The 26,296-nt window shown below is 46.2% G+C and overlaps 1 protein-coding gene across 1 annotated transcript in view; it reads left to right on the forward strand.

Moving 5' to 3' along the window:
* The window catches only part of Myo3b (myosin IIIB), a 326,704-nt gene that overhangs the window by 4,341 nt on the left and 296,067 nt on the right, over positions 1–26,296 (forward strand). The window contains exons 3-5 of the mRNA XM_087900046.1: positions 5,970–6,074; positions 6,289–6,388; positions 9,311–9,387. Coding sequence (XP_087756172.1) covers positions 5,970–6,074; positions 6,289–6,388; positions 9,311–9,387 — 282 coding nt within the window. The remainder of the gene's footprint in view (positions 1–5,969; positions 6,075–6,288; positions 6,389–9,310; positions 9,388–26,296) is intronic.

Raw genomic sequence — 26,296 nt, forward strand, 5'->3', positions numbered from 1 at the left:
TGACTGGGATGTTGGCACTCTTGCCCCATCACAGAGCTGGGTGATGGCCGACCTCAATGTGTCCCCATGGTTCTGCTCTACCTATGACTTTTAAAGGTCTGCTTTAGGAGACTTACAATAAAATTATGATGTGTTTAGAATTGTTCTTCTCATTCATTACACTGATTAAGAATTAGGATTAAGTTTAGATTATCTTTGCACTTCGCCTGCTGAATGTGATGAGAGGGCCAGGGAGCAGCTATTCAACAGGATAATTTTAAAAGGTAGAAAGAGGTTATTAATAAGCTCCTCAAATCAACACAACTCTAGAAACAAAAGCAAATAAAATGTCAATTCTGCAATTTATTACCGACTTGTTAGTTGAAAACAAACAAAACTCCTTTCTTTATAGACACCTACAGCATTAGGAGGGCATGTAGGGAGGAGCATTCTCATGCATAATGTGTTTGACAATGTGAATTTGTTTTAAGTAAGTATTAAATTTTAAAAAAATCCATGTCTCATTTGATCTTACCCAAATAAGATGTAATACAAAATTAGACCTTTGAGAGCAGCCTGGTACTCAGAATTGGCATCGAATATGTACTTAGGCCCACTTTCTTTCTCTACTGTTAGTACCAAAACCTCGACAGGTAGAAACCAATCATTTCAGTGTGATCAAATGCTCAACTTCTGAAAAATAGTCTGGAGTGCCATGAAAAGGCTATAAATAAAAAAATCAAAGTGAAAGAAACCAAAAACTTTGCTTTTAAATTAATTAAAACAATTGCCTTTAATAATATTCTCTTTCCCTACCCTGACTAGAGATCAAAGTGTAAATTCAGAGTCTGCAGAGTTAAAGCAAGAGAAAGTAAGAAGAAAGGGAAGAAGGAGGAGAGGAGGAAGGAAGGTTGGGGAGCATATACTCTATTGGGATCTTACTAGAAGTCCAGTCTAATCCCAAATGGCCCTGGATGTATCAAACAGCAAGCCATTTTCACCCATTGACATCGCAGCATAAACTAAGTTTGTCATATTGAGGATAAGGGTCTGTACAATATGCCAATGGAGGAGAAGGTTGGTAGGATGGCATTGGCCCTAGGATGCTGATGGAGGAGAAGGTTGGTAGGATGGCATTGGCCCTAGGATGCTGATGGAGGAGAAGGTTGGTAGGATGGCATTGGCCCTAGGATGCTGATGCAGGAGTAGGTTGGTAGGATGGCATTGGCCCTAGGTGCTGATGGAGGAGAAGGTTGGTAGGATGGCATTTGCCTCAGGATGCTGATGGAGGAGAAGGTTGGTAGGATGGTGTTGGTCTTAGGATGTTGATGAAGGAGAAGAATTTGTAGGATAGTGTTGGCCCTAGGATACTGATGGAGGAGAAGTTGGTAAAATGGCGTTGTGTAACATGAGAGGGCCCTGCTTGTCTGTGTAACAATGAGGGGCCTGTTTATTGGGGGTTTTTCTGTCCTGCCCGGTCCCCCAGCTGTTTAGTCCCAAAGAAAATAACACACAGGACTTTATAAGTTATAATGCTGATTGGCCCATTAGGTCAGGCTTCTTACTGGCTAACTCTCACATCTTGATTAACCCATTTTTCTGATCTATTTTAGCCATGTGGCTCAGTATTTTTTTCAGTGGGGCAGCTCTGCAGCTTCGGTGATCTGGGCAGGAGTGGGAGGAATCAACTTCCTCCTCCCCAGAATTCTCCTGCTCTCCTTGCCTCATGTCCACTTCCTGTCTGGTTTTCCCGCCTACACCTCCTGCCTGGCCTATCAGCGTTTTATTTAAAACATGATTGACAGAATACAGACAATTCAGGGGGAAATGGTGCGGGAGAATTGTCTGTATTCTGTCAATCAGCGTTTTATTTAAAACATGATTGACAGAATACAGACAATTCTCCCGCACCAGCGTTGGTCCAAATACTTAACACTGTAGCCTGCTCTAGAGAGTCTAGAGTGCAATGAGGGGATGCTTCAGTCAGATGAAGGACAGCAAGCTTCTGACAGGAGAAGGGAAGAGCTATGAAGGTCAGTTCATAGCGGCATCTACAGACTGGTGTTATCTGTGTTAAGCACAAGAGAATAAGAAACAGTTGGTGGGGGTGATCCTTCCCACCACACTTAAACACCCAGGGAAGACTGAGCTGGGAGCTGGGAGCCGGGAGCCTCCAGTTCATACACCTCTCAAAGAGTGAACCTCTCCCCGCTGGATATAAAGTTCCCGGGTCCCAAGGGATGTGGTTTTCATTTGTGTAGTTGCAAGTCAAGTAAAGATTCAGTAAAGATTATCTGTCCCAACTCGAGTGGAAAACTGAGCTGGACTGCCGAGAGGCAGACGGAGAGACCGACATGATGCTTCCTACGGGTCTCAAGTAGTTTTGACGCTCTATGTAGAATCTCATACTCTTGAAAGATCTTGACAAGGCTATGGAAGAAATTCTTCTTACCTCTGCCACCTTATGGCATCAAATCAATACACTGGTATAGGAGACACTTGACACTTGGAGCTGAGGCTAGAACAGAGGTCTGGAAACTGTGTTGCCTGGACCACTCCTTAATAACATAGAGGAAAGTTGAAGGCTTATTGAGCAAAGAACATTTCATTGCTTGAAGTTATGGCTGTCCCGGTGAATGCACATACTGTGATTGAGTCAATAGTCAATGATGTTTTGAAAATGAGATATGGAATGTAAATTCTTTCTGTTATTTTTCTTAGTTTGGAGCGAAATGCTCATTAAATTCTAGATGCATCCAGCTGCCTTATTTCCTGAGTGCTGAGGGCATAGGGAGGAACTGAGGAGTGAAGGCACACCCCTGCATTTGAATCTGACGGCTGGCAGAGAGGGTGGGAAGGATGGGCTTACATGCCAACCCTCGGGACTGAGGCAGGAGGCTTGTGTGTCTTTTGACAGCTCTAGGGGGATTATTTTATTTAATTCATTTGAGTATGATTTCTTGCTTTGCTTTTAAAAGGCTCGGTCCATTTCACTCTGGACAATTATCAGTGTGTAGCTGCTCTCTCTCCCTTTATATCTAACTTAGCACAGTCTTTCTCTGTAACCCACAGGCTACCCCTTTAAAGCCTTGCTAGGAAACTTATCAGCTTCACAGGACAGCTTCCTTCTGTATATCCTGCATAGTTTAATTACATTTCTGTGAATTCTGGAGAGCCAGACAGCTTTTAGCTCTGACATTTACTGAACAAAAGGCACCGGCTGAGTAAGATCTCTTTGTGGTTTTTGTTTTTTTAAATTCACAGCTGAATTTTGATCCCGCTGACAAATTGCTACTTTTAATCCCTTCCTAAGTTCTGAAGCGATGAAGAAAGGTCCCAAGTTTGCTCCCTGCTGAAGAGGCCCTTGTCACACTGTTGGCCTTACTCAGAAAGAGACTAGCAAGAGTCTCCAGGTGAACTTTCCAACACTGTGGTAGCTTGGGTTAACACTGAGCATTTAAATGTCCTCTTGGTAGGATTTCAGCATTCCCCCTTCAACAGGAGAAAGCAGATGACCCCCTGAGATGGGAACCCAGCTGGGGAATAGTCCAGACGGAGCTTCTTCATGCTTTGCATCCAGAGGAGCAGAGAGCTTCACCGGTACTTTCCTCTCCTTGTATCTGTGACAGTGCCTTTACTTTCCACATGGAGGTACCTAGAAACTCCCTTTGATTCTAGGTCATAAGCACCACATGACCTGACTTAAGGCCCTGCGCCCCCCCCGGCAATTGTTGTTTGTGTATGTGGTGTGTATGTGAGCGTCGGTTCATGTGTGTGCACATATGTTTGGAAGTTAGAAGTCAGTATCTTTCTCCGTAGCTCTCCATCTTATTCTTTGAGACAGGATCTGTCACTGAGCCCAGAGCTTACCAGTTCTCTAGGGATCCACCTGCCTCTGATCTCCCCAATACTGACTGGGGTCACAGATATGCACTGCCACCTGGCTTTATATGTGGGTGATGGGAACCTGGACCTCAGCCATCATGCTTTCAAGCCCAGAACTTTACCAACTGTGCTGGCTAGTTTTATTCCAACCTGACACAACCTGGAGTCAAGAGAGAGGAGGGAGTCTCAATTGAGAAAATACCTCTATAAGATCAGGCATAGGTAAGCCTGTAGGGCATTTTCTTAAACAGTGACTGGTGGGGGGGGGGCAGCCTATTGTGGGTGGTGCCACCCCTGGGCTGGCGGTCCTGGGTTCTGTGAGGTAGCAGATTGAGCAAGCCAGTAAGCAACACTCCTCCATGGCCTCTGCCACTAGGGTCCTGTCCTGCTTGAGTTTCTGTCCTGACTTCCTTTGAGGATGAACAATGATGTGGAAGCCAAATAACCCTTTCCTCTCTAACTTGTTTGGGTCATGGTGTTTCATCACAGCAATTGTAAGCCCCACTAAGACACCAACTAGGCTGTCTCTTCAACCCCTCCCTGTATGGATGCCTCCAGCCTTCCTGCTGGGGATCCCATGTCTGATGCTGTTGTCCCTCATCTCTGCTGCCAATCTGCTGCCAAAATTCTATTTCCGGAATGTAAACCTGAACACTGGCTGGGAACTGTGTCAGCTCATGATTGAGCTACAGGTGTCAAACAGCCTAATTACAGCTCTTCAAACATTGCATTGCTTTAGAGGGTCCCTGCCAAATAATTCCTGACAGTATTTTGTGCTACCTTTAAGGGTTTCCTATCAGGGTATTAGTATAAGCAACTTAAAGGCTAAAAGCATGGGTATTTTATTCCGGGCTATTTGATTGTTACTATATAAGAATCTTCCAAGTGTATAGCAGGGATGGTATCCATATCAAACAGAAACACACTCTCACCATTTATTAAATGCTGCAGTTGTTCATAGCTAGAGCCGATAGATTCTAATATTGAGGTCTCTTTTAGTCTAGCTGCTGATCTGCTCTTTGCCAGACTTCATTATGTAACAAAGCCAGTCCACTCAAGCAGGGGAGCATCCCCACTCACTGGTTTACTTATTTCAGGCAAAGCACCCCAGGGAGCCCAAGTCTCTAAAGTGGAGTTTTTATATAAGCTCAAGGTTGGCTGCAGCCATGGCCGTTGGATGACAGTCCTGAGTTTGCTTCCCAGAAAAGGGGCGAATGTGTGGGCATTATGCTGCCTGCAACCAGGGTGTTTTTAAGTTACAGATGCTACCAAAGGTGGTTTGTAACAAACCCACACTGCTCTACAGTTAACATAGTTTATCCCTGAAAACCCTGACATTGTTGGGAGAGTGTGGCTGTACCTGTTCTCTGCACTCATACTTTGGTGATATACACTCTACGATAAAGGACAGTGGGCAGGTGAAATCTTAGGATGTTTTACATTACAGAGAGAGAAAGGGAGGGAGGGACGGAAGTAGAGAGAGAGGGAGGAATAGAGAGGCTTAAAGTCTCCTAAAACCTCGGGTTGAACCAGAGAAAGCTAAGCACACCACAGGCCTGACAGACACGGATACCTTTAGAAGAGTCTCCGGGCAAGCCTCAGATGCCTGCAGTGCCAGCAAGGGAGGCGGGAGGGGTTGAAATCATGGAGATTTGTCTCTTGTCTGGTATCAAGGGCATTCATCTTGCCTCTTCAGCTTTTTTCATCCTCAAAATGGATGCTTCAAATAGAAAAATACCAGACAATAGTCTCATAAAGCGAAAAGTAGCCAGCAAGTTGCCATGGTTACTGATATGCTTTTCTCTTTCAGATTTCTAAGTAATAACTTGTGCTTTTATATTTGACTTGGCAATTAAAAAGTCAGCCTTTGGTATCAGCACGTTCACTCATAAACCATTACTTTGAATAAAGACTACACATATACAAAGAACCTGATTTGGTTGTCTAATAGAAATTTGCAATTTAATTATTTTAGTCTGGAGTTTTGCGGTCTGCAAATTTACCACATTGTCAGCAATCAGTAGATTTCTCTTTCTAAATGTATTTGTCTTTTCTTTTTGCTTTGGTTCTCTGGCTCCCTCTCGGTCCCCCACCTCCTCTCCCAGCTGTGTAACGGGGGCTCTGTCACTGAGCTTGTCAAGGGCCTCCTGAGACGTGGTGAGCGGCTGGATGAAGCTGTGATCTCCTACATTCTGTATGGAGCCCTCTTGGTAAGAGCGTCAGTGGTGGAGAGGGGACAATTTGTGCACAACTTGGCTCCTCATGGCACATTAGCAGAGGGAATTCAATCTGGGGATGGTATGACCTAGTATGGACTTCGATGAAACTGTTGAATTGGCTTGCTGACAGTTCTGATCTCTCTCTCTCTCTCTCTCTCTCTCTCTCTCCCTCTCTCTCCTGCTGTGGCGCTGGGACACCGTGCAGGGCCTTCAGCATTTGCACCACCATCGAATCATCCACCGGGATGTGAAGGGGAATAACATTCTTCTGACAGCAGAAGGCGGAGTTAAGCTCGTTGACTTTGGTAATGACTGTATCATTTGTTTTCTTGATGTGTGTGGTTTTAGCCCAAGGGGACAATTTATTGCAATCTCTGAAGACTGGGGCCTCTCTGCTGCACCACAGGCTCGGGGACTTTCCAGGCAAACGGGCTGGAGAGTGGGGGACTTTCCAGATGGATCACCCTCGGAGATGCTCTTTGCTAATTAGTTTTGGCTTTCGAAGCAATTTTATTAAAAACAGAGAATAAAAGTATTGGGAAAAAAGAACTTTACAAAAAATGGTAATTTAGTTTGTTTGTTTTTTGTTTTCTGTGAAAGTTTCCCACCTCAGGGCAATTGTCTGTAATTTACATTTTTCATCTCTCTTTTGCATATGAAAAGAGAAGGCAGTTTGATTTTTAAAATGGCTTTCTCTAGCCTTGGGCATACTTATTTGCAGTGCACAGAAGGTAAACCGGTCCTCTGGGCCTAGGCGATGGGAAATTCTGACTCCTGCCTCCACACGTGAGGCGGGTTGACCTGCAAACATCCACAGGAAATGTGGACAGTACCATCTGGGGCCAACACTCTGTTCTGACAGTCCTAAACCAACAAGCCATTTAGTTTTTCTCTGTTTTGGCATATGGAATGGTTTACTCTCCCAAATGAGTTCAAGGGTTAGTTACAAACCATGAGAAACTGTTTAGAACACGTGGAAATGTTGCCAGTATCACCAGAGTAAAAACAAGATGGTGATTTTTTTTAGCATTCGCTATTTTACTGGTAAGAAAGAAATAATTTGGTATAAGAATGTGTCTGCAAATTATTTGTGTGAAAAGAAGTTATTTAAGAATAAATGATGCTGGGGTTGGAGAGATGGTCGGCCACTAAGAGCATCTGCTGTGGAGGCTCACAGCTGCCTGTAACTCCAGTTCCAGAGGACAAAACACTTTCTTCTGGCCTGCTGTCTCTTGCATGCATGCATGTGGTACACACACACACACACAGAAAAAGAGAGAGAGAGAGAGAGAGAGAGAGAGAGAGAGAGAGAGAGAGAGAGACTGACAAAACACTGGCACACACACACAAAGCAAAAATTTTGAAAATGAAGTTGTTTTAGGTGCATCAGTCTGTGTTTTAAGAGGCAAATCAAGAAAAAGGAGGTAGAGGAAGCGGGTTGTCTGAGGCTGTGCTCCTCTCGCAATAGGAGGAACGATAGAACTGTAACAATGTATTTTCCATGTGACTCTGAGAGCAAACTATGCCAGAAGGGAGACAGCCTAGAAGGAGGAGGATGGGGCTTCAACCAGTTTATCCACTAATCTGCTTTGCAAGCTTCAAGAGAAAAAAAAGTTCCTGAACATCCAGTGGCTGTAAAAGAAATTTCTAGAAATTAAAACCAGAAAGATGTACCTGTTCGTTTACTATATTGTTATGGAGGACTTGGCAAAGTGGGCATTATCTGGAGCCCTGTGACATGGGTATAGTCTCAGCTACTGGGAAGGATGAGGTGGGAGACTCACTTGAGTCTGGGAGTTTGAGATCAGCCTGGACAACACAACAGCGTCCTTGTCTCAAGCGTGGGAGCTGGGAGGTGGCAGCCCTTCCAGGCTTTTTAATGGAAAGAATATGAGTGGTGAATCCTGGAACCTAGGGTCCTCTGCGCATCACGCAGGACCCATGGTCTCTAGGGTGGGTCCATCCATAAGAAGCATACGGTGTTTAGACTTGAGTTCTTGTCTTCAGGTGCAGTAGTACCAATGTTCCTCGTGTTCTTCAGGGCTGTGCAAGACTTCTGCTTAGGACAGAAAAAATATATTATGCTTATAAAGTACATGACACAAGTATTCTCATATTTGGTATTAGAAGACCCTATCTGTAGGTGTGATTGTTGCCATTATCCTAGTCTGAAGATGAGAAAAGTGAGGTTCAAAGATAAGGCCGTCACAACACCAGTAAAAAGCGTAACTGAACTGGAAGGCGACTCTCTGGACTCTCAATCCAGTCAACATTTCCTTCCACTTGATTTGATGGTACAGAGAAGAGAGGGTCATAAAAGGACATTGGGATAATATTAAAATTCAGGTCTTCAACACTGAGCTTTAGATAATAATGCTGTCGATTTCTTTTTCCATTTGAGAAGCATTGCTTCCTTGCCAAGTTCCTAGTCTTGTTGGCTAGATAAGGCCTGAAATCTTTTTGTGTCTGACTGATGCTCTATTACAGATAGCGCTTGCCAATCTTCTTCCTCCATAAAATCAAGCATTTATTAAAGAAATCATCTGAAATAATTGGGAAGCATAAATTGGAAAATATTTTGGGTTGGTCATATTTGTTGGTATTTTTCCTTATACTCCAAATCGGCAGGAATGTTCCTAAGGAAACACAAGTTCTTCTCAGTTAGATAGGATGATTAAAATGTCATTCGTGGGTTGGCAAAGTACGGTTCACGGGACAAATATGCCCCAACTTCTATTTTTAAGCAGTTCATGACCTAGGAACTGTGTATATGCACATATACAGCTACTGTAGTTTGGGACCAGATCTTGTTATATAGCTCAGGCTGGCCTCAGACTCACTATGCAGTCCAGGCTTGACTTCAACTCTTGATCCTTCCACTTCAGCAGAATCCCAAGTCCTGAGATTGTCAGCATGTGCCACCAGGCTTAGTTTTATTTTTATATTTTTATTGACTGGTAACAACTCAGAATAATACACTGTCATGTGAAAACTGTACTCGATTCAAATTTCAGCATCCATAAATGAAGTTTTAACTAGGTATAGCCAAACTTATTTATTGATGTGCTTTTTTTGTGGCTGCTTTAGTACTCTGGCAGCAGTTAATTGTGACAGGGACCATGACACCTAAAATAGTTACTATTTGGACTTTTATAGAAAACATCACCAGCCTCTATCTATCAAGCACCTTATGCACCCTGCTGAACTCTGTTACCCTTCCCCTGTAGGTGTCTCTGCTCAGCTTACAAGCACACGACTACGGAGAAACACATCAGTTGGGACCCCATTCTGGATGGCCCCTGAGGTAAGCAGGAGCTATCTAGTTCTTTGGACTTGTCGGGTGCCTTGCTGTTGTGCCTTTGTATAGTCAAGACGTATGAGCTCTACAGTTTTCAGGAAGTAGTCCTTTATCCTTACAGAACTCTGAAATCCTCGTGGGTGAGGGATGCTGATAAGACAGTCTCAGAGAATCAGGATTACATCACAGTCAGCCCATAGGGTGCCTTCGTGCCATTAAGAAAAGGTAACCCCCTGAGAGAGGCAGCTTCTACAAGGGTGTTGGCTTGGCAAATCCATCTAGCTTTGTCTACGTTAGAAACTGTCCCCTTTTCTAGATAAACGCAGCCCATGCCCTACGGCTTGGTAGCGAGCCTCATTCTATCTCCAAGCAGCCTAGAGAGCCGCACGCAGTGTTCCCCGGATGTTTCTATCGCGTACATAGCAACGTCTCTTGCGTATTGTTAGCTTTCTGCCATAGAACAGAACAGGATTTGGTCCTAATTTAGTTCTGGTCTCAATACAGAGATGAGACATGCAGAGGTAGGGGGGCTTTTCGCTGGGCAAGGCGTGTGTGAGTCACCCGTGCCGTTTGCTCACCGGGTCAGCATTTCATTCCTCAATGCTCTGACCTTCACCTGAAAGACGTTCTCTGGGAGAAAGCAAATGGATTCTTTAAATCAGAGGGCATAGGCGGTCACCCCTCCCCCAGACGGCTTCCAGTCTCCAATCTGTCCGCGTGGTCAGTCTTCTGTGTGATAGCCCATGTGGTTTCCTAAGACAGCAGGTAGCTCATTCCAATCTCTGCTCAATTTTCTTCAGTGTTTCCTACCACCTATGGCCTTCCAGATTTTTTTATTTGGGTAACCAAAGAGACTCACTTTTCACAAAAACCAAAGAGACTCACTTTTCACAAAAAGAAAACGCTGGCAGATTACAGAATTTACTTATTGTAATGTTTCTTAAATAGGTTGAAATGCATGAAGCTGGATCTAAATGATAGGTCACACATTATAGATCTGTAAAAAAGTATTTAAAAATCACACAGTCAGCGACCTTCAAGATCAGCAGTTTAATGAGACAGACGTTCTTGTTTTGGGTGTTATTTGCGTTCTGCAGGGTGACTGTACCTTAGCACACAAGTGTGGGTTCTTTGAGTCCGGTGCGCCTACCACCGCGTACCACGTGCTGACCTAGCCTCCGCGCAGCCCCCAGCTTAGCTGTGTTTCCGTCCACGTGATCGCTCTATGCAAACAGTACCTCCGCTGACTTCCAGCTGTTGCTTTGTGTAAGCTGGGCACGGTTTCACAGGAGATGTACGTCGACACTCAAGTTACCTGGCAAATAATTGCCCAGATGATCCGGAGTGTTTGCATTTGTGGCAATACAAATCCATGAAGTAAAAATGAAGAAAACCACTTCCATAAGGACCTTGTGAGTCCCACAGGCGAGGATGTGGTCATAGTTCCTTAGGATGCTGAACAGAGCCCTCCTACCACATTCTTTTGGATCCGCCAAGGTCCGTTTTCCATTTCTTTCCCCTAGCTCACGTCTTAATTCTCCAACAGCGCTAGTGACGGAGTCCCCTCCCTCATCCCTGGCCCATACTGAGGCTTTACTTATATCTAGGTAGGAGGAGCTTAGCACTGCTGCTTTCACACCCCAGCCCCCCACTGTCACCTTGCTGCTACGGGCAGGACTCTCAGGGCTTGAAGCTTTGGTGGGGACTTGGATGCTAACTAAGCTCTCCACTCCCCGCTGGCCCAGAGCAGGGGCTCAAAGAATATTTGCTGGATAAATGAACATGTTGGCGGTGAAGTCACAGGGATAAGATAAAGAGGGCACAGTTCAAGATAGAGGAATTGGCGAATTCCTCGCTAGATTTCAATTGATCTGTCCTGAAAGGGAAGCCTAGCCAGTCACTCGGATGACATAATGTAAAGATCCCAGCAGATCCCTGTTCTGATCCCAGCAGACTGGTTCTTCGAGCCACAGGGAAGGATGCAGAGTCCTTCCCCGGACTTTGGGCATTAACTAGATGTTTGTGGCTTCCCAGTTTCTGTTGGGCTGAGGAAAGCGCGTGGAATCTTTTTCTAAGGCACGGTGAGGAGGCCCACACTGAGCCTCTGTTTTCCAGGTTGCCTGGCCCTGACTCCCTTCTCGGCAGGGAAATCCAATCCCCCATCTTCTGAAAGGTGGGAAGTCTGAGAAGTGGGACCTTGACACCATCACTCGGGAGCGCGTTTCTACCGGCTCCACGTGGGGTTCTCTTCAGACGCCCGCGCTGGGTCCCAGCCTGCAGTTTTTAGCCTGTATCCCCCTCACGCTTTCATTTTTGAAGCGGAGTATGACTTTTCCCAGCCAAGCTTCACTGTGCTCTGTGACCCTTCGTGTACACCCACAGGAACAGCCTCCTGCGTGTCCTATCAGCATTTATGCTTCCACTGTGAAGAGTGCTTTGGGTCAGCTGCAGGGTTTGAAAAGCCTAATCGGTAACAGTTCAAATTAGCATTGTCTTCATGTGAAGCCTAAATACCATATCGATTGTAATATGCTTTTCCGTCAGTTCCTGTGAGTAAGTGGATTTGAATTAAATGCCTCAACAGTGCCTGTCCTAACAAGGTCGGCGGATTAAGACTTGCAGATGGCTTCTACTTTATATTTAAAATGCAATGGAAAGAGCCCTGATCTTATTTTATTTCTGAGAAATTAAGCCGTTATTTCCTTCCATTTCTACGACACCAGTTTGAGTAACTGTGATATTTAATTCAAATAGGCTGTCCTACCAACCAGGTAGCTAACGGAATGTGACCGGACCACAATCAAACGCTGACGAGCCGTCCAGACTCACAATTCATTCTGGCTGCCAGAAGCTAGTCAACATTCTTCCATTCCTTCTGCTCACTACGATGGGGAGGGTAAATAGGCACTACTGCCATCGCAGAATGTTGGTGAAGGGGAATCAGCCCAGCAATGTGAGGGAGGGAGGATCCCACAAGGTGCTCACACTTTGCAGCAAGCAATACTGCTAGGAAAATAAATTGCTGGGCATAGTAAAAGGGATCGTCTGAACATCAAGGTCAGTAAATACCTAAGTAGCATGCTGTGGCCACAGTAAAGAAAGAAAGAGCCCGGCTTGAGAAAATGCTTTATATGACCTTGAGAAAGATAATTTTGGCAACAGAAAATTGTTTTCATGTGATGGAAGCAGAGGTTGGTGTGTCTAGGGTTTGTGACTTGGTAGCGCAATAACGTCACTAAAGTACAGGGTCCTATTTTTTCCCCCCATGATACTGGGGTGTGAGTCCAGAACTTTCATTCTAGGCAAGTGCTCTACCACCGAGTTACATTCCCAGCTCTGAAACCCCACTTCTCAAAACCTCCTTGGCTAGGGTTGCTGCAGCCTATATGCCTTCCTTATCCAGGGCCTGCCTTGGTGATGGGTGAATGGGCACCGTGTCTGTGATGATAGTGAGGCAGAAGTGGTCTCAGCCCTTCAAAAGACCCAGAGAAAGCACTGAGTGTGGTAAGATCCCATAGAAACTTGCCTCGACGCCAATGCGCCAAGCGTGGGGCCAACTGTGCGCATCTGTAATAAATTCACAGGTTTGCTGTAACCCAGTGGCGTGGAGTGGGTAACAGCACAACACCACAGAGAAAGGTCTGCTCTTAGTCTGGAAGGTAGAAATTGAGACTGAGATGTAGAAGCACTCGCTCTCCCTAAAGGCCACCACCCCTTTGTGTCTTTGTGTCTTCCTGACTGCTGGAGCTTAGCTGGCCGTCCTTAGTGTCTTTTTTGGCTTGCCGTAGCATGCCAGTAGTCTCTGCTTTTCCTCCAGCATGCCCCTGCCTTCACGTGACTGTCTTCTCATGTGGACCCTGGTTCATGGGTGAAGGACCCACCCTATTCCAGCATGAGTGCATCTTAACTAGTTGCATCCACAGTAACCCTGCTTTCAGTTACTAAGTTCATGTCCATGATCCCTGGGAGTTAGAACTTCAACATTTTTCCTTTGGAGGACACAGTCCATTCCGTAACAATTCCCCAAATGCTCCGGTGCCTTCCTTTGTAGCACAGTGTTCAAGTTTGTTGGGTGATTGCTGGGGTGCCCCCAAGGGCTGAATGTCATAGGTGCTAATTTAAATTGACTGTATACACACACACACACACAAACACACACACAGACATACATGTACACAGACACACATGCACACATACATGCACACACATGTGCACATACACACTTTCACACAGATACACAGAGACATGCACATAGATACACACAGACACATGCACACACACCACATGACTGCCTCTCTGGTGTCTGGCCTGTGATTTTAGCCTATAACTAAGGCTCCTTTGTGTGTGTGTGTGTGTGTGTGTGCTTGCACACTTGGGTATTGAACACAGACAATTAATTATTGTTTCTTTTCTCCTCTACTGCCTCCTGATGGTTGATGTCGCTTAATCAATACTACGAATGATAGCTCCTTATGTTTTCTTGATGCTTGCTTGTTATTTTGTAAATACTTAGGTTCATCTGTGAGAATGCCCGTTAGCGTGGCCGCCTCAGTGTCGTGATGAGGAGCCCAGGGCTCTGCCTGTCCAAGTGCCCATGAATGCAGGGTGGGTGGCAAGCAGGGGTGACTGAAATCTATCTTTTGTGAGTCACTGCATTAAGAGATTTCCAGTATAATCCATGCTAGCTCTCTACAGTAGTATTATACAGCCCACATTTATAGCCATCACACACTCAGTAATGTCCTGTGAGTAGCAGAAACAGGTAGAATCTACTCTCTGTTAGCAAGAGGTGAGGGTAGCTGGCAGTCTTCCAGACGTGTTGTTTCACTTTGGGAAGAATTGCAAGGAATTAACAGAAGGCAGTGGAAAGAGACAGTAGACAGTTGTGTTCAATGCTAAATATAATGCCTCAGATAAAGGCTAATATCAGAAGGCCAGATGTGTGTGCGTGCGTGCGTGTGTGTGTGTGTTGTTATGAATGACAGCAGTCTAGGAAAGGGGATTCACATTGTCATCTATCTTTTCATTGAGGTTATCTGTAGACCGTGTAAAGTGACACCTTAGATTTAGCTGGTGTGTGCAGATATGACTGTGCTAGCTATTAAAATATTAACATATTTCCATTCTGAGTTGTAAGCAAGCACCTGCCACCAGGAGTGCTTGCGTTTTCCTCAGTCATAGAGACACTGTCTTTGCTCAGGATGTCCCAGTCTCTTCACCAGCTGCAGGGGCAAAGCATGGGCAGGAGGGAGGCTTAGGCCAGCACCAGCAGCTAGCTCTTCCTTCTATAGCGCCTGCCACATGCCAGCTGAGTGTCCGCTGAGTGTCCGAGTTTGGGGATATGGAACTCACTAAGCACGAACACAGCGGGAAGTAAGCCTTCCCTCACCCAGGCTGACTCACCCCCAGGACTCTGATAGGGGCTTTTCATTATGTACTTTTAGCTCCTTTTCAAGGGTGGATATTATCTTTTTCCCCATTTTATCACTGAGAAAAGTGAGGCTTGGAGAAGTGTAGGTGGCACCATGTCCCAATCTGCCTCCCTAGAAAGTGCTGAAGCAGTTTGGTTTTCCAGGCAGCATGAGAACACAAGCCCCATTTTATAGATGCCTAAGGCATGGGCAGAATTCTCATCCTTGCTGGGTTTTAAGGGTGTCCATAGGAGATGTCGGGGGTGGGAGAGGCATGCCTGGTGAGTAAAACAGTTCATCCACTAAGACACAGAAGTGTGGCAGAAGGATGCTCTGAAACCGGAGTTTGGAACACATCCTTTCAAAAGATGCCATTCACAAAGTACAGCCTGGCTTCATGGCGCGATTCTGCCCATTGAGAGGCATCCTGTGTAGCCGGGACCCCGTCCATACACTCGGCATCCTTCCAAAGCAACTAGCAGCCAGTTTTTGTATTGGAAAACAGACTCAGGGATAAAATAAACATTTGCTTCTTTTCTGAAAAAAATAACCCCCCCCCCTTACACTTCCGTCTGCTTGTTGCTGCAAACAAGAGCTAATCAGCAGAGAGGAGAAACAGATGTGCTGTGACGGCGCTCTTTGCCCTGCCCAGGGTCCTTGACAGGGATGGTTGCCATAACAACCATCTTACACCAATGCGGAAATAGCGCAAGCATTTTGCAACCACTCTTGACTTCATTAATTATGCCATTCCCTGCTAAATGATACGACAATGCTATTTCCTTTGGCCCTGCCAGGAATAGAAATGACAAATGAGATATTTTGTGTTGAAGGGTTGAAAAAGCCATAAAACATTACAGTTCTGGGAGAATTTTGCCATCCTTGTCATTTATATTCACTAAGCTCTTGCTAGTGGGTTTGGCTCCCAAACAAGAGCTGGCGTTTGCTTGCTATGTATGAGGCACTGAATGCTGTATATGTATTGACTGATCTGGGATGCTGGGGACAAACCACGGAAGGCAGGGCCGTTTCCACCGTAATGTTTCTCGCTGGTGAGGTAAATAAGTCACAGGAAGTAACCATCCTTTGTCCTTGGATGGTTATTAGAATTTGAACGGAGATGTTTGGTTTCAAAGTTCTCATCACCACCACACACATCTGTATGTGTGTGTATGTGGTGTGCATATGTGTGCACATGTGTATGTGTGTTCATGTGGAGGTCGGAGGTTGAGGTCTTCCTCTGTCTTCCCCAGTTGTTCACCTTATTTTTTGAGACAAAGTTTCTCCCTGAGCCCAGGGCGTATTAATCTGGGTCTACTGGCTGACTCATGATATCAAAAGCTCTCTGCCTGTCTCTGCTCTCCTGGTTTTCAGGTCCCAGACACATGTCTCCCCTCCAACTCTCTTCTGTGGTATGAGGCTCCGGATTCAGTTCTCTGGCTTTCCCAGCGAGCACTTCACTCACTGAGCCACACCAGTCCCCAAAGCCCTCACTATTACCACTACAGAAATTGTTTAATTATGAGTACTGGTGTACCCAATATGTGTCTTGGCCATGAACCCCAGGGATCTATGTGCCTGTCTCCAGCCCCCAGCACGGGGGTTACAGGCACTTCCCACTATGCCCAGCTTTTCCTTGAGCCCTGGGAGCGGAACCTCAGGCCCTCCTTCTACGTGAGCAGCAAACCCTCCAATCACTCATCCGACTCAGCTGAGAACTTGCTGAATATTTTTGACAGGAAAGTGGGAGAAGATTAAAAAGTAAAATGAGGAGGGAAAAGAAACTGCTTGCAAATGTGGGGGGGCAGGGTGCAGTAATCTGCCACAGCGTGCCCAAACTGATGTCACCTTGCAAGGGGGACAGGAAGAAGATATCTTGAGGAGCTGACTCTTGCTAGGCACTGGGTGTGCTGTCACGTGATCTCAGACCTCCGTATTTCTGCTCTTTATAAGCTAAACAGCAGCGAGTCACATGAGACAGCGCACGCCTTGGACCCCAGCACTCAGGAGGCAGAGACAGGCGGATCCCTGAGTTTGAGTTCCAGGACAGCCAGAAAGACACAGAGAAACCCTATCTTGAGAAACAAAAATGAATAAATAAATAAAATCGACAGCAACAACAAAACCCTTGTGGTCATACATGGGAAGGGACTGACACAGCAGTCCCTGCCTCCCCTGCCTCTTCCACTTCACAGAGAATCCTTGTAGGTTTAGTGGGGAAAGTTCCTCCCTGATTTACGTTCCATGGCTTTTACTTTCCTTGCACAGTGAGGCTGGAGTCTCACCAAAATCTTGGTAAGGTGAAGTGATGCTGGTGGCCTGTTTATTTTGGTTTGTGTCATTTAGATCTCCTTTGAAATCTTGGGAGAGTCATGGTGGGGTGCATGGCTCAGTGACAGAGCACCTGGCAAGTAGGCACAGGGTCCTGACACCACACCCTTGTGCAAACACACACACACACACACACACAGAGAGAGAGAGAGAGAGAGAGAGAGAGAGAGAGAGAGAGAGAGAGAAAGAGACAGGGAGGAAGGGAAAAGGGGTGAGGGAGACAGAGAGGGAGGGAGGGAGAGAGAGAGAGAGAGAGAGAGAGAGCGCGAGCGAGAGAGAGAGAGAGCGCCTGGGAATCCTTGAGGACCTGCCAGTACAATCACCATGAGAAATGAAGGTTTTTAGAGCGTATGAGACCATTAGAGACTTCAGGTTCTTCCCCAGTGGGTTCATCTCTGAGACCCCATTGCCTTTGGCGGTTCCTGGCTTCCCAGGCATTTATTCCCTCCCTTCTTATTTTGGAAACAGAGCAGAAATCTCTCTGCCCTTCCTTACCCTCTCAGAAGTGACTCTGCCTCCTAAGGTCCAATGTATGTACAAAGAGCTTGTGTGGGTGAAGGGCTGCAGCAAGGTTGATGACTGGGTTCAGACATAACTCCCCCTGGCTTCCAGGGAAAACGTCCCCCTCAGCTGGATCTGGGTGGAGGGGTTGAGTCATGTGTCAGTGTGGAGGTGTGGGGCGGCCCCGTGGGCGGTGGTGAGATGTCACCACTCTCCTTGGTGGGCCTAAGTATAGGACCCTGTCTGCCATCCTCGGGTCCAGATGTGCCGAGCACATGTGCACAAGGGAGGATGCCTCTGATCTCTCCACCCCACTAATACAAAGTGTCAGGGCAACAGCCTCCAGTTAGCATTTAGAAGCACCCAGGCTGTCTTCCCCAGCCTCTGTGGGGAGGTGGGAAGGGCCAAGGCATCTGTTCCCTCTCACTCCTGTGTCCTCAGGAGCCGAGGCACGTGCTGAGGGAAATCAGAGTCATACAACTCTCCCGAGCCCAGAGTCTCAACACCCAGGAGGCTCCTTGTCCAGGGAGCCCATGCCCCACGGGTGAACGGGAAAACATACCAAAGTTAAACTCTGCCCTTGCTTCCTTGCTGGGTGGTCGCTGTGCTATTGAATGAAAGCCTCAGTTGGAGACAGGTGGAGTTAGAAGCGACTTCGGCAGAGCCTCTCATCCAGATGATGCAAAAGCAGGCAGGGGCCGGACAATCGCTGGACACTGTGCTCTCTTCTGCCCCTGTCCATACTTTGTTTTTAGTTTGAGAAAGTCAAGGAGAGTCACCCTGATAGGAATGGTGACGTTTCCAAGGGTGTCGTGATGCTTACGGTGCCAGGAGCCTGGGTGAGGACCCAAAGCAGAGGCTGCTGCCCTGGACAGAGGTACACTCTAGCAGGAGCATCCTGTTCCTCTGACTTACTTTTCTTCCTAATTTCCAAATGCATCCTGGAGGAGAAAGGCATGCTCTCCCTCAGCATCTTCCTGTTGAGGACACATCCTTCACTTCCACTGCACACTGTGTGACGTTGGGCAGGTTGCTTACCTGTTCTGAGTCTGTTTCTTCTTCCAGGGTAATGCCACTGAACTGCAGTTTGCTCTCTGTGGGAGGGGCCGTAACAGGCAGAGGGAAGAAAGAGCTTCTTTCTTGCTTCAGTTCATAGAAAATGCACTGTCATTGGTGGTGGCCCAGCATTCTCCATATTATGAGAATGCTTAGAATGTACCTGACTTGGGTGATACTGGGAACCCTGGAAATTTCCCCCACATTGACTTTGAACCAACGGTGTGACTTTGGTTACGTCAACTAATTGCCTACAGGAGACCCCAATTTTCTTTTCTGATGAGCCCCAAGATCCTCCTGTGTCTATCTGCATGGAGAAAGAAGCTGCTGGGTCAGGGAATGTCCTGGCCCTCCAGGGTGATTGGGTCCCTAAGGTCTTAAGGACACAGGTACAATTTAGTGTACTGGTTCATCTTTCACAAAGGAGCATGCGGGTGCCAACCCTGATGCTGGGAAGGGGATTTACCAGATAAGAAGTGAATGGTGGCATGCTCCCCAGGGCCTCAGAGAGTGTGGGTACAAATGTCAGTTGTATGCTAGCTTCAAACCTAGACTGAGCCCCCCTCTCCCTCCCACCAACTGTGGTGGGAAGTTGACATTATACAAGCCTGCGGCATGTATTTTAAATTTGTACCTGAGTTGATTTCTCTAAAGGCTTTGAATGAATATTACAAGTTTCAGGGGATGGGGAAAAGGACTTGTTGAATAACACATTTAAATTTGAGACTGTTCTGAAGTTCAAAGAACAATCTGAGTTATTTCTAGCAATTTCTCGATGCGTAAAGTATGGATTCAGTCCCATTCTTGAGCTCTGTGAAAGAACAGCAAGGACATCTACTTTTGCTCATCTGGTCATCCAGCCAAAGCGAAAGCACTCCTAAAATCTCTAGCACATCCTCCCTCTGAGCTGTACTTCATTCTAGGGAGGAGGGGACTCCATTCATTTTCTCACGACCTCAGCAAGTGATCGGGTAAGACGTTTGTGTTGTAAACTAGTAAGCAGTGTTTACCCTTGGAATATACACTGCTACAATTTCTATTTGCATAGGTGGTGTTCTACTTTAAAAGTCTTTCTGATCAATAACCTCTACCACTTGTGCTGCATGGATTGTGTAAGCAAAATGAAGGCTCCTCTTCACCTTCCTGCTTCTAGGCCCATCTTATTTGCCAGTCTGTTGCCCGCACTTTGGGGCTCAAGGTCAGTCGGGGAGCAATAGCTTTAGGTAGGTCTATTTGCCTTGCCTCTTATTTAGCTGAATTTAGCTCTTGAGATAACAGCCTTTTGCCTGTGTACTTGAATGAAAATTTAGTCTCGACCTCTGTTATAATTTTGGACTGCATGATTGATTCTAGCAAGGTGAGAAATCAGACTACAGAAAGCAAACCTAATTAAATCTCTAATGACATTCAGAAATATTAGTGGAGAAGACCTATTGCATTTTAACATTTGCAGGTTTTTTAGGAGCGTAAAACACTGGATAATACCACCCACTTGAAGGCGGTATTGAAGAGAGTTTAGCCCAGCAGCTCTTGGTATTATTGATAAAGGTTTAAGCTAAATATCTTACTGGAGAAATCTAGGTTCCTGGGCTCTGGAGCTCCTGCGTGGACTGTTTCTTGCCTTTGGACATCCGGGGTGGCCAGGTGTTCTCTGCAGATAGAAGAACCTTGTGATAAAAAGAGCTGTTCCCTTGGGCTCTGAGAAGAAGGTTCCAAGTCTTTCTAGAAGAGCCTCTCGCCCACCTCTTGGGAGCCCCATCTGTGAGACCCACTGTCTGTCTGGGCTGAGATGAAGCTGCAGTCAGGGGGCATTGCACAGGGCCTGGTGGCCCCGAGGAAGTGAGAGAGTTCTTCCAGCCCTGCACCCACTGTAGAAATGGTGCAGATGGGAGATTGCATATCCCTCTTTGATTAATCTACTGGGAATCTGGTTTTATAATCAAGGCATCACCTCCAGTTCTTCCTTGATGAAGAATCCTGAAGGTAGCTATTCCAGAAGAAGGAAACACAGACACATACTTTAATCTCTGGCAAAGGTCAAATGAAGAACTTGCTATTTTTATTATAAAAATAATTCACGATTCCTGTAGTCGTCTTACAAAATGCAAGAGATGTCAAAGGTGTAAATAGACAAGTTACCCAACAGCAACGGCCCACTTACCTGCTGAGAAGCTTTCAGTGCCAAAGAAAGGGTGAGATGATCAGTGTCTTCCTCCACAGTACTTCAGGGGAGGAGTGGGCTGCACCATTTGTGTGGAAAGAAGGGCAGAGAGAGATTTAATATGTTGTCAAGTTCACTCACTGATGGGTGTTAAAACCAAGATGAAGCCAGGCAGTGGTGGTGCGTGCCTTTAAGCCTAGCACTTGGGGGGCAGAGGCTGGCGGACCTCTGTGAGTTCAAGGCTGGCCTGGTCTACAGAGCGAGTTCCAGGACAGGCTCCATAGCTCCTGAGAAACCCTGTCTCAGAAAACCAAACCAAACCAAACCAAACAAAACAAAATAAAACCAAAACAAACAAACAAAAAACCCCAAAACAAACAAAAGCAAGCAAACAAACAAACAAGAACCAACCAAGATGAAGACGCCAGCACGTGTTTTCCTCTCTTAGCCAGAGTCCAGAGCCTCCATGACCCGAGAATGTCCCTCCACCCAAAAGCTGGCAACGGAGGAAGTCATCAGCTGCCTTTAATAGACTCAGATCATCCTGAGAAGGACAAGGAGACAGTGAGGCCCAGTGGGGGCATCAAGTCAAGGAAGCCTTGCCCCCAAGCCTCAGAAGTTCCTAAAGGCAGAGGGAGGACACTCATCCACTACAGGGTGGGAAGGGGTGATTAGGAGGCCTTCAGGAGTCTGTAACCTGACCCTGATTCCCGTGAAGCAGACTAAAAAGAGCTGTCTCCATGATCTGGACTGCTCGCCTGTGCTCTGTGACCTACGCCATTGTGAAGACCTCTGCTTGTTGCCAGTCTCCCCTTGAAAGAAAAGTTTTGGAGGCCAACGTGGTTACTACTGCCATTTGGAAACCTCAAGGCCACCTCTGTGTAGGATAGCTATTGGTACTGGGCACTGAGGCTGCCAGTGCATAGATACTGCTGGTAATCCTGGCATTAGTGTTTCCCTCCTGCCTAAAATGAGCAATAGTGAAGTCTAAGCACCGCCAGTAGAGTCCTAAGTTTGCATTTCAAGGGAAGAACCTGGACATGCTCCATTAACCAGCCTCCAAACAATTGCGCTGTGGCTGAAGTTCATCTTCCTTAACGGAGGTGTTAGTACCTCTGCTAACCTTAATTCCTCCTACAAAATATCAGTGGTAAAATCCCTTCAAGGTTCCAGCCATCAAGTAAGTGCCTGCCCCAGAATGCCCTGCACTGCACTCTAGCTAATTTGCATGGGGGTGTGGACCCCCTCCTTTTCAAATACTATCTCAAGGTCTCTTGCTTAGAGATGGGGAAGTCAAAGAATGTTAGAGCTGGAAGGGACGGCAGAAACGTCGTCCTATCCTATCCTATCCTTCTATAAATCAAGAGAGGTCCTGGATTATGAGTTCAAGACCAGCCTGGGCTGCATAGTGAGACTTGCACACACAGAAAGAAAGAAAGAAAGGAAGGAAGGAAGGAAGGAAGGAAGGAAGGAAGGAAGAAAGAAAGAAAGAAAGAAAGAAAGAAAGAAAGAAAGAAAGAAGAAAAAAGGAAAAAAGAAACAAGGGCTGAGACCTGGAAAGATGGCTCAGTGGTTAAGAGCACTTGCTATTCTTACAGGGGACCTGGGTTTAGTTCCCAGCACTGCGTTGGGCCCATGACTCCTGTCCCAGGTAACCGATGCTTTCTTCCATCCTCCATGTAATCACATACACAAACCCGTGCACAGACACACACATGTAAATAAAAAATAATAGCAATAATAAGCCAAGGACTGGGGGCCCAGCTCAGGACTAGAACAGAGCTTGCCTGAGTCCTTGGCTTCCTCTCCATGCTGAAGAAGAAAAGCTGAGCAAGATCTTGAAGGCATAAATGACTGTTTACATTCAATTAGCATAAACACAGACTCCCCTTGAACTAGCAAGAGGATTTCTTCAGTGTTGTGTACGAACTGTCCTTCTTCTGGTCACCTAGGGTTAAACGTGTCACTGTTCGTTGATGTGACCCTCCTCATCTCCGCATTAAATGGAACCCCAAGTCCTTCAGTTTCCCCTTGAACTCTTCCACACATGTCTATTACTCCCTTCCTGCGCCCCCATGTCGTTCATGTTCCTCACACTGACACCAAGTCTCTACTAGAGGTGACAGAGAAAGCGCACACCTTCATCACTGTGGGGCAGAGAGGTGATAATGGAGGGGGAGATGATGGGCTTTGTGGGACTCTGGACCCTTGTCAAATTCGTCTCAGCTTGTCTGTCTTCACATTTCTAGTATGACTTCCAGAAGTTGGTCAACTCAGTTCAGCACAGTGCTTTGCCCGCCATAGCTGCCCTCTCATCAGAGGTTCCTAACAGAGATTCAGCATTAGAAGTCCTGCTCCTGAAGGTCTCGTCTCCTGAGGCGAGGGAGTCAAAGACCAGGCAGTCACAGCTTGATTAACTCAGCTTTATCTGAGACACAGAGGATGCTGAGAATCCCAGTGCATTTTCTCCTGTCCATAAAGATGCTCTCGTGTTAGATTTATAGGACATCCATTTACAAGATGCTTTGACCTTCAGGTGGGAAGCATCCTTAGAGCATTTTTTTTTAAAGTACTTCAGGTTTCCAGAAGCCTAAATAAGTAAGTAAGTAAGTAAGTAAATAAATATTCTTTTATGAATTAAAAAAAAAAAACGTACAGGTCTGCCCAAAATTTACTCTTGTGGAGTAAGCAGCTACAAAAGAGATAACAACACCCACCCCACCCCAGGGTTGCCTGTGGAGACTAAGCTGCGCTGTTTGACCTTCCCTCTTCAGGGCCCAGCGCATCGTCTGGCTCATGGCTACAAAATAATAGTTTGAGAAAGATTTTATCCGTGCGATTTTCTCTAAACGTCCGTGGAATAGTTGCTTTGGGTAAAATGAGCTGAGTTCTGGAGAAGAATTTGCCTGAGAGGTGTTTTCTGCTTATGAAGACAGTGTCTCTTTGCGGAGACAAGTTGAAACCGGTTTTGAATATTTTACGGCAGTCATGGGGAAGTGACTGAGTGCCTCCAGTCCCACACTTGGGCGCTTTTGGCATTGCCTTTGTGTTCTGGTTGAGACGGTGGGAATGTCTTCCTGGAAGCTGTAGACTATTGGTGCAAGCCGCTTCCCATCATCTTTGTCAGCTCTCTTTCCCTAGTATCCTGAGATTTTAGAGCCCACATCCTTACCAGACATGTTAGTGCACACTGTCTGAGGACATCGATGATGGCCATGAATTGCCCTTTAACTATTGGAGGTCCACGTTATATTCCAGCTGCTCCCAGACCCTGCTTAGGGGAGGGTAGAGCTTAGTTTTCTTTCAGCAGACCCTTCACAGTGCCATGAATAAACTGGCCAGCTGTCAGCTGATTGATGGGTCTAAAATGATGTTTGTCCTGCATTTTCAAAATGTCATTCCAGAGAGGTGCCCAGGACCCTTCTCCGGGGCCCCTTGTAAATGCTGCAGGCTCTCACTTGATTGGGGTAGGAGAGTGGGGTGTTTAGGGGCATCGGAATAGCCTCTGGCTCCAGATGCAGAGGAATCTGAACTTTGAAAATAGTGTGTTGAAGACATGACAGGATATTCTGCGAGAAGATGTTCTGTTCAGACAGAGGGGTGGCAACCAGACGCGTGGTGGAGGTTCATGAGAGAACGTTCTCCAGTTCGGAGACCAGGAGAGAGGGGCAGAACACAGGAGAGAGAGCAAAAGTTGAGGTTGAGGATGGGAAGCTTGGAACATTTTCCCAGTGGCCTGCTGTGGAAGCGAGCAGCTTTGTTACTTTTCCGTTGCTGCTGTGGAAATATGAAGATGCAGGGGCTCAGAGTCACACACACATTTTTTATATATACAGTTTGTATTATTTTATCTTTTTTGTTTGTTTTATGTACATCGGTACTCTGCCTGCTTGTGTGTCTATGTGAGAGTCCCTGGAATTGGAGTTCCAGACAGTTGTGAGCCATCATGTGGGTGCCGTGACTTGAACCCCGGTTCCTTTGGAAGGGCAGTCAATGCTCTTAAGCACTGAGCCATCTCTCCAGCTCCACAACATATATTTTTTTAAAAAAGAAAAAACAAAAACTGTGCTTTACTTTGTGATAAATCGCCAAGGTAGGGCAATCTCTAGAGAACAAAACTTTATTCCCTCACAGTTGTAAGGTCTGAGAATACGAAGATGAAGGAGACGAAGGTGCTGGGGGTCTGTGGGAGAACCTTCTGTTCTCATGTCTCATATTGTCATGAATCTACTCAAGAGGTCAAACCTCATGACCGACAACCTCCCCAAAGGCCGCATTTCCTAACACGGTTTCCCTGGGGATTACATTTCTGAGGTGTGAATTGGGGTGGGGTAGCACATACAGACGGAAGAACTTTTCGTATGATTATCCGGGCCAGAAGTCCAGTAGGTTTTAAAACCAGTATCTCCTTTTGGATACTTCCCTGACATCTGAGGTTTGGAAACTTCAACTCTGAGACCTGGACCTGGTTTTCCTCCACCCTTTCCACCTCAGTGAACCTGTTCTCTGGTGCACGCTCAGGCCAAACACTGCAGATATCCAAAAGTTATTTTTCCTATAAACTCCTTTACAATTCCAGTTGGTTCAACCTTAAGAATTACATTCAGAATCCGGTTGTTTCTCACACCCTTATGGCTGGAGCCTACAAAAGCTCTGTAACTGGCCGTGTGTTCTTTTCTTGATTCTGCCCGCCGGGGGATCTACTCGAGCGTAGGCCAGACCTCTCCCTTGTCTGCTCTCAAGTAGTTCTTGTCTCCTTCTGAGTAAAAGCCAAAGACAGCACGGTGGCCCCAGGGGAGCAGCCTGGCCAGCCTGTGCTCGCCAATGGGGTACTTGGCCACCTCACAGCAGCTTCCTGCCTGCTCTGGGAGGCAAAATCAAGGTCAAAGGGAATATGGGGTCCCTCATTCCCATCCACGTAGTCCTTTCTTCCGCTCTCACGTGTCAGGCACGAGTCTGTGTATGGGCCTTTCTCTCGTCAGACCTGGAACGTTGTGACAGAAACCGAATCTTCTAAGGGTGTGTGTTCTCCAACCCAAGCAGCCATTTCTGATCCTGCACTATTCTACCCAGTTAGAACAGGGCATGCAATGGTGTCTGAAAACAGCTGTTGAGGTTTGAGAAGGGTACAGATGCTGTAGATAGAAGGGAAACTACAGAGTAGGGTGGGTCCTACTTTGTCTCGTAGGGGTCTTCCAACTTCCCCCTGCTCAGTGTGTTTCACCAAGGATTCCATAGCAGCCCTCTTAAGAACACCTGCTCTTTGTTGAATTTAGCCACAGCTGGGGAGGGGTAATTTGCATATCAAGTCTTTTCTTTAAAGAAAAAAAAAGTAAATGGTATACTCCCTTGTGCTTCTATTGGTACTGAGATGATGGTTCAGTACAGTTTCCCTGAATGGAACTAATATTTTCTTTCTTTTTTTTTTCTTTTCTTTCTTTATTTATTTGTTTAT

The sequence above is a fragment of the Myodes glareolus genome, chromosome 21 (assembly GCF_982192425.1).
Source record: "Myodes glareolus chromosome 21, mMyoGla1.1, whole genome shotgun sequence".
NCBI lineage: Eukaryota > Metazoa > Chordata > Mammalia > Rodentia > Cricetidae > Myodes > Myodes glareolus.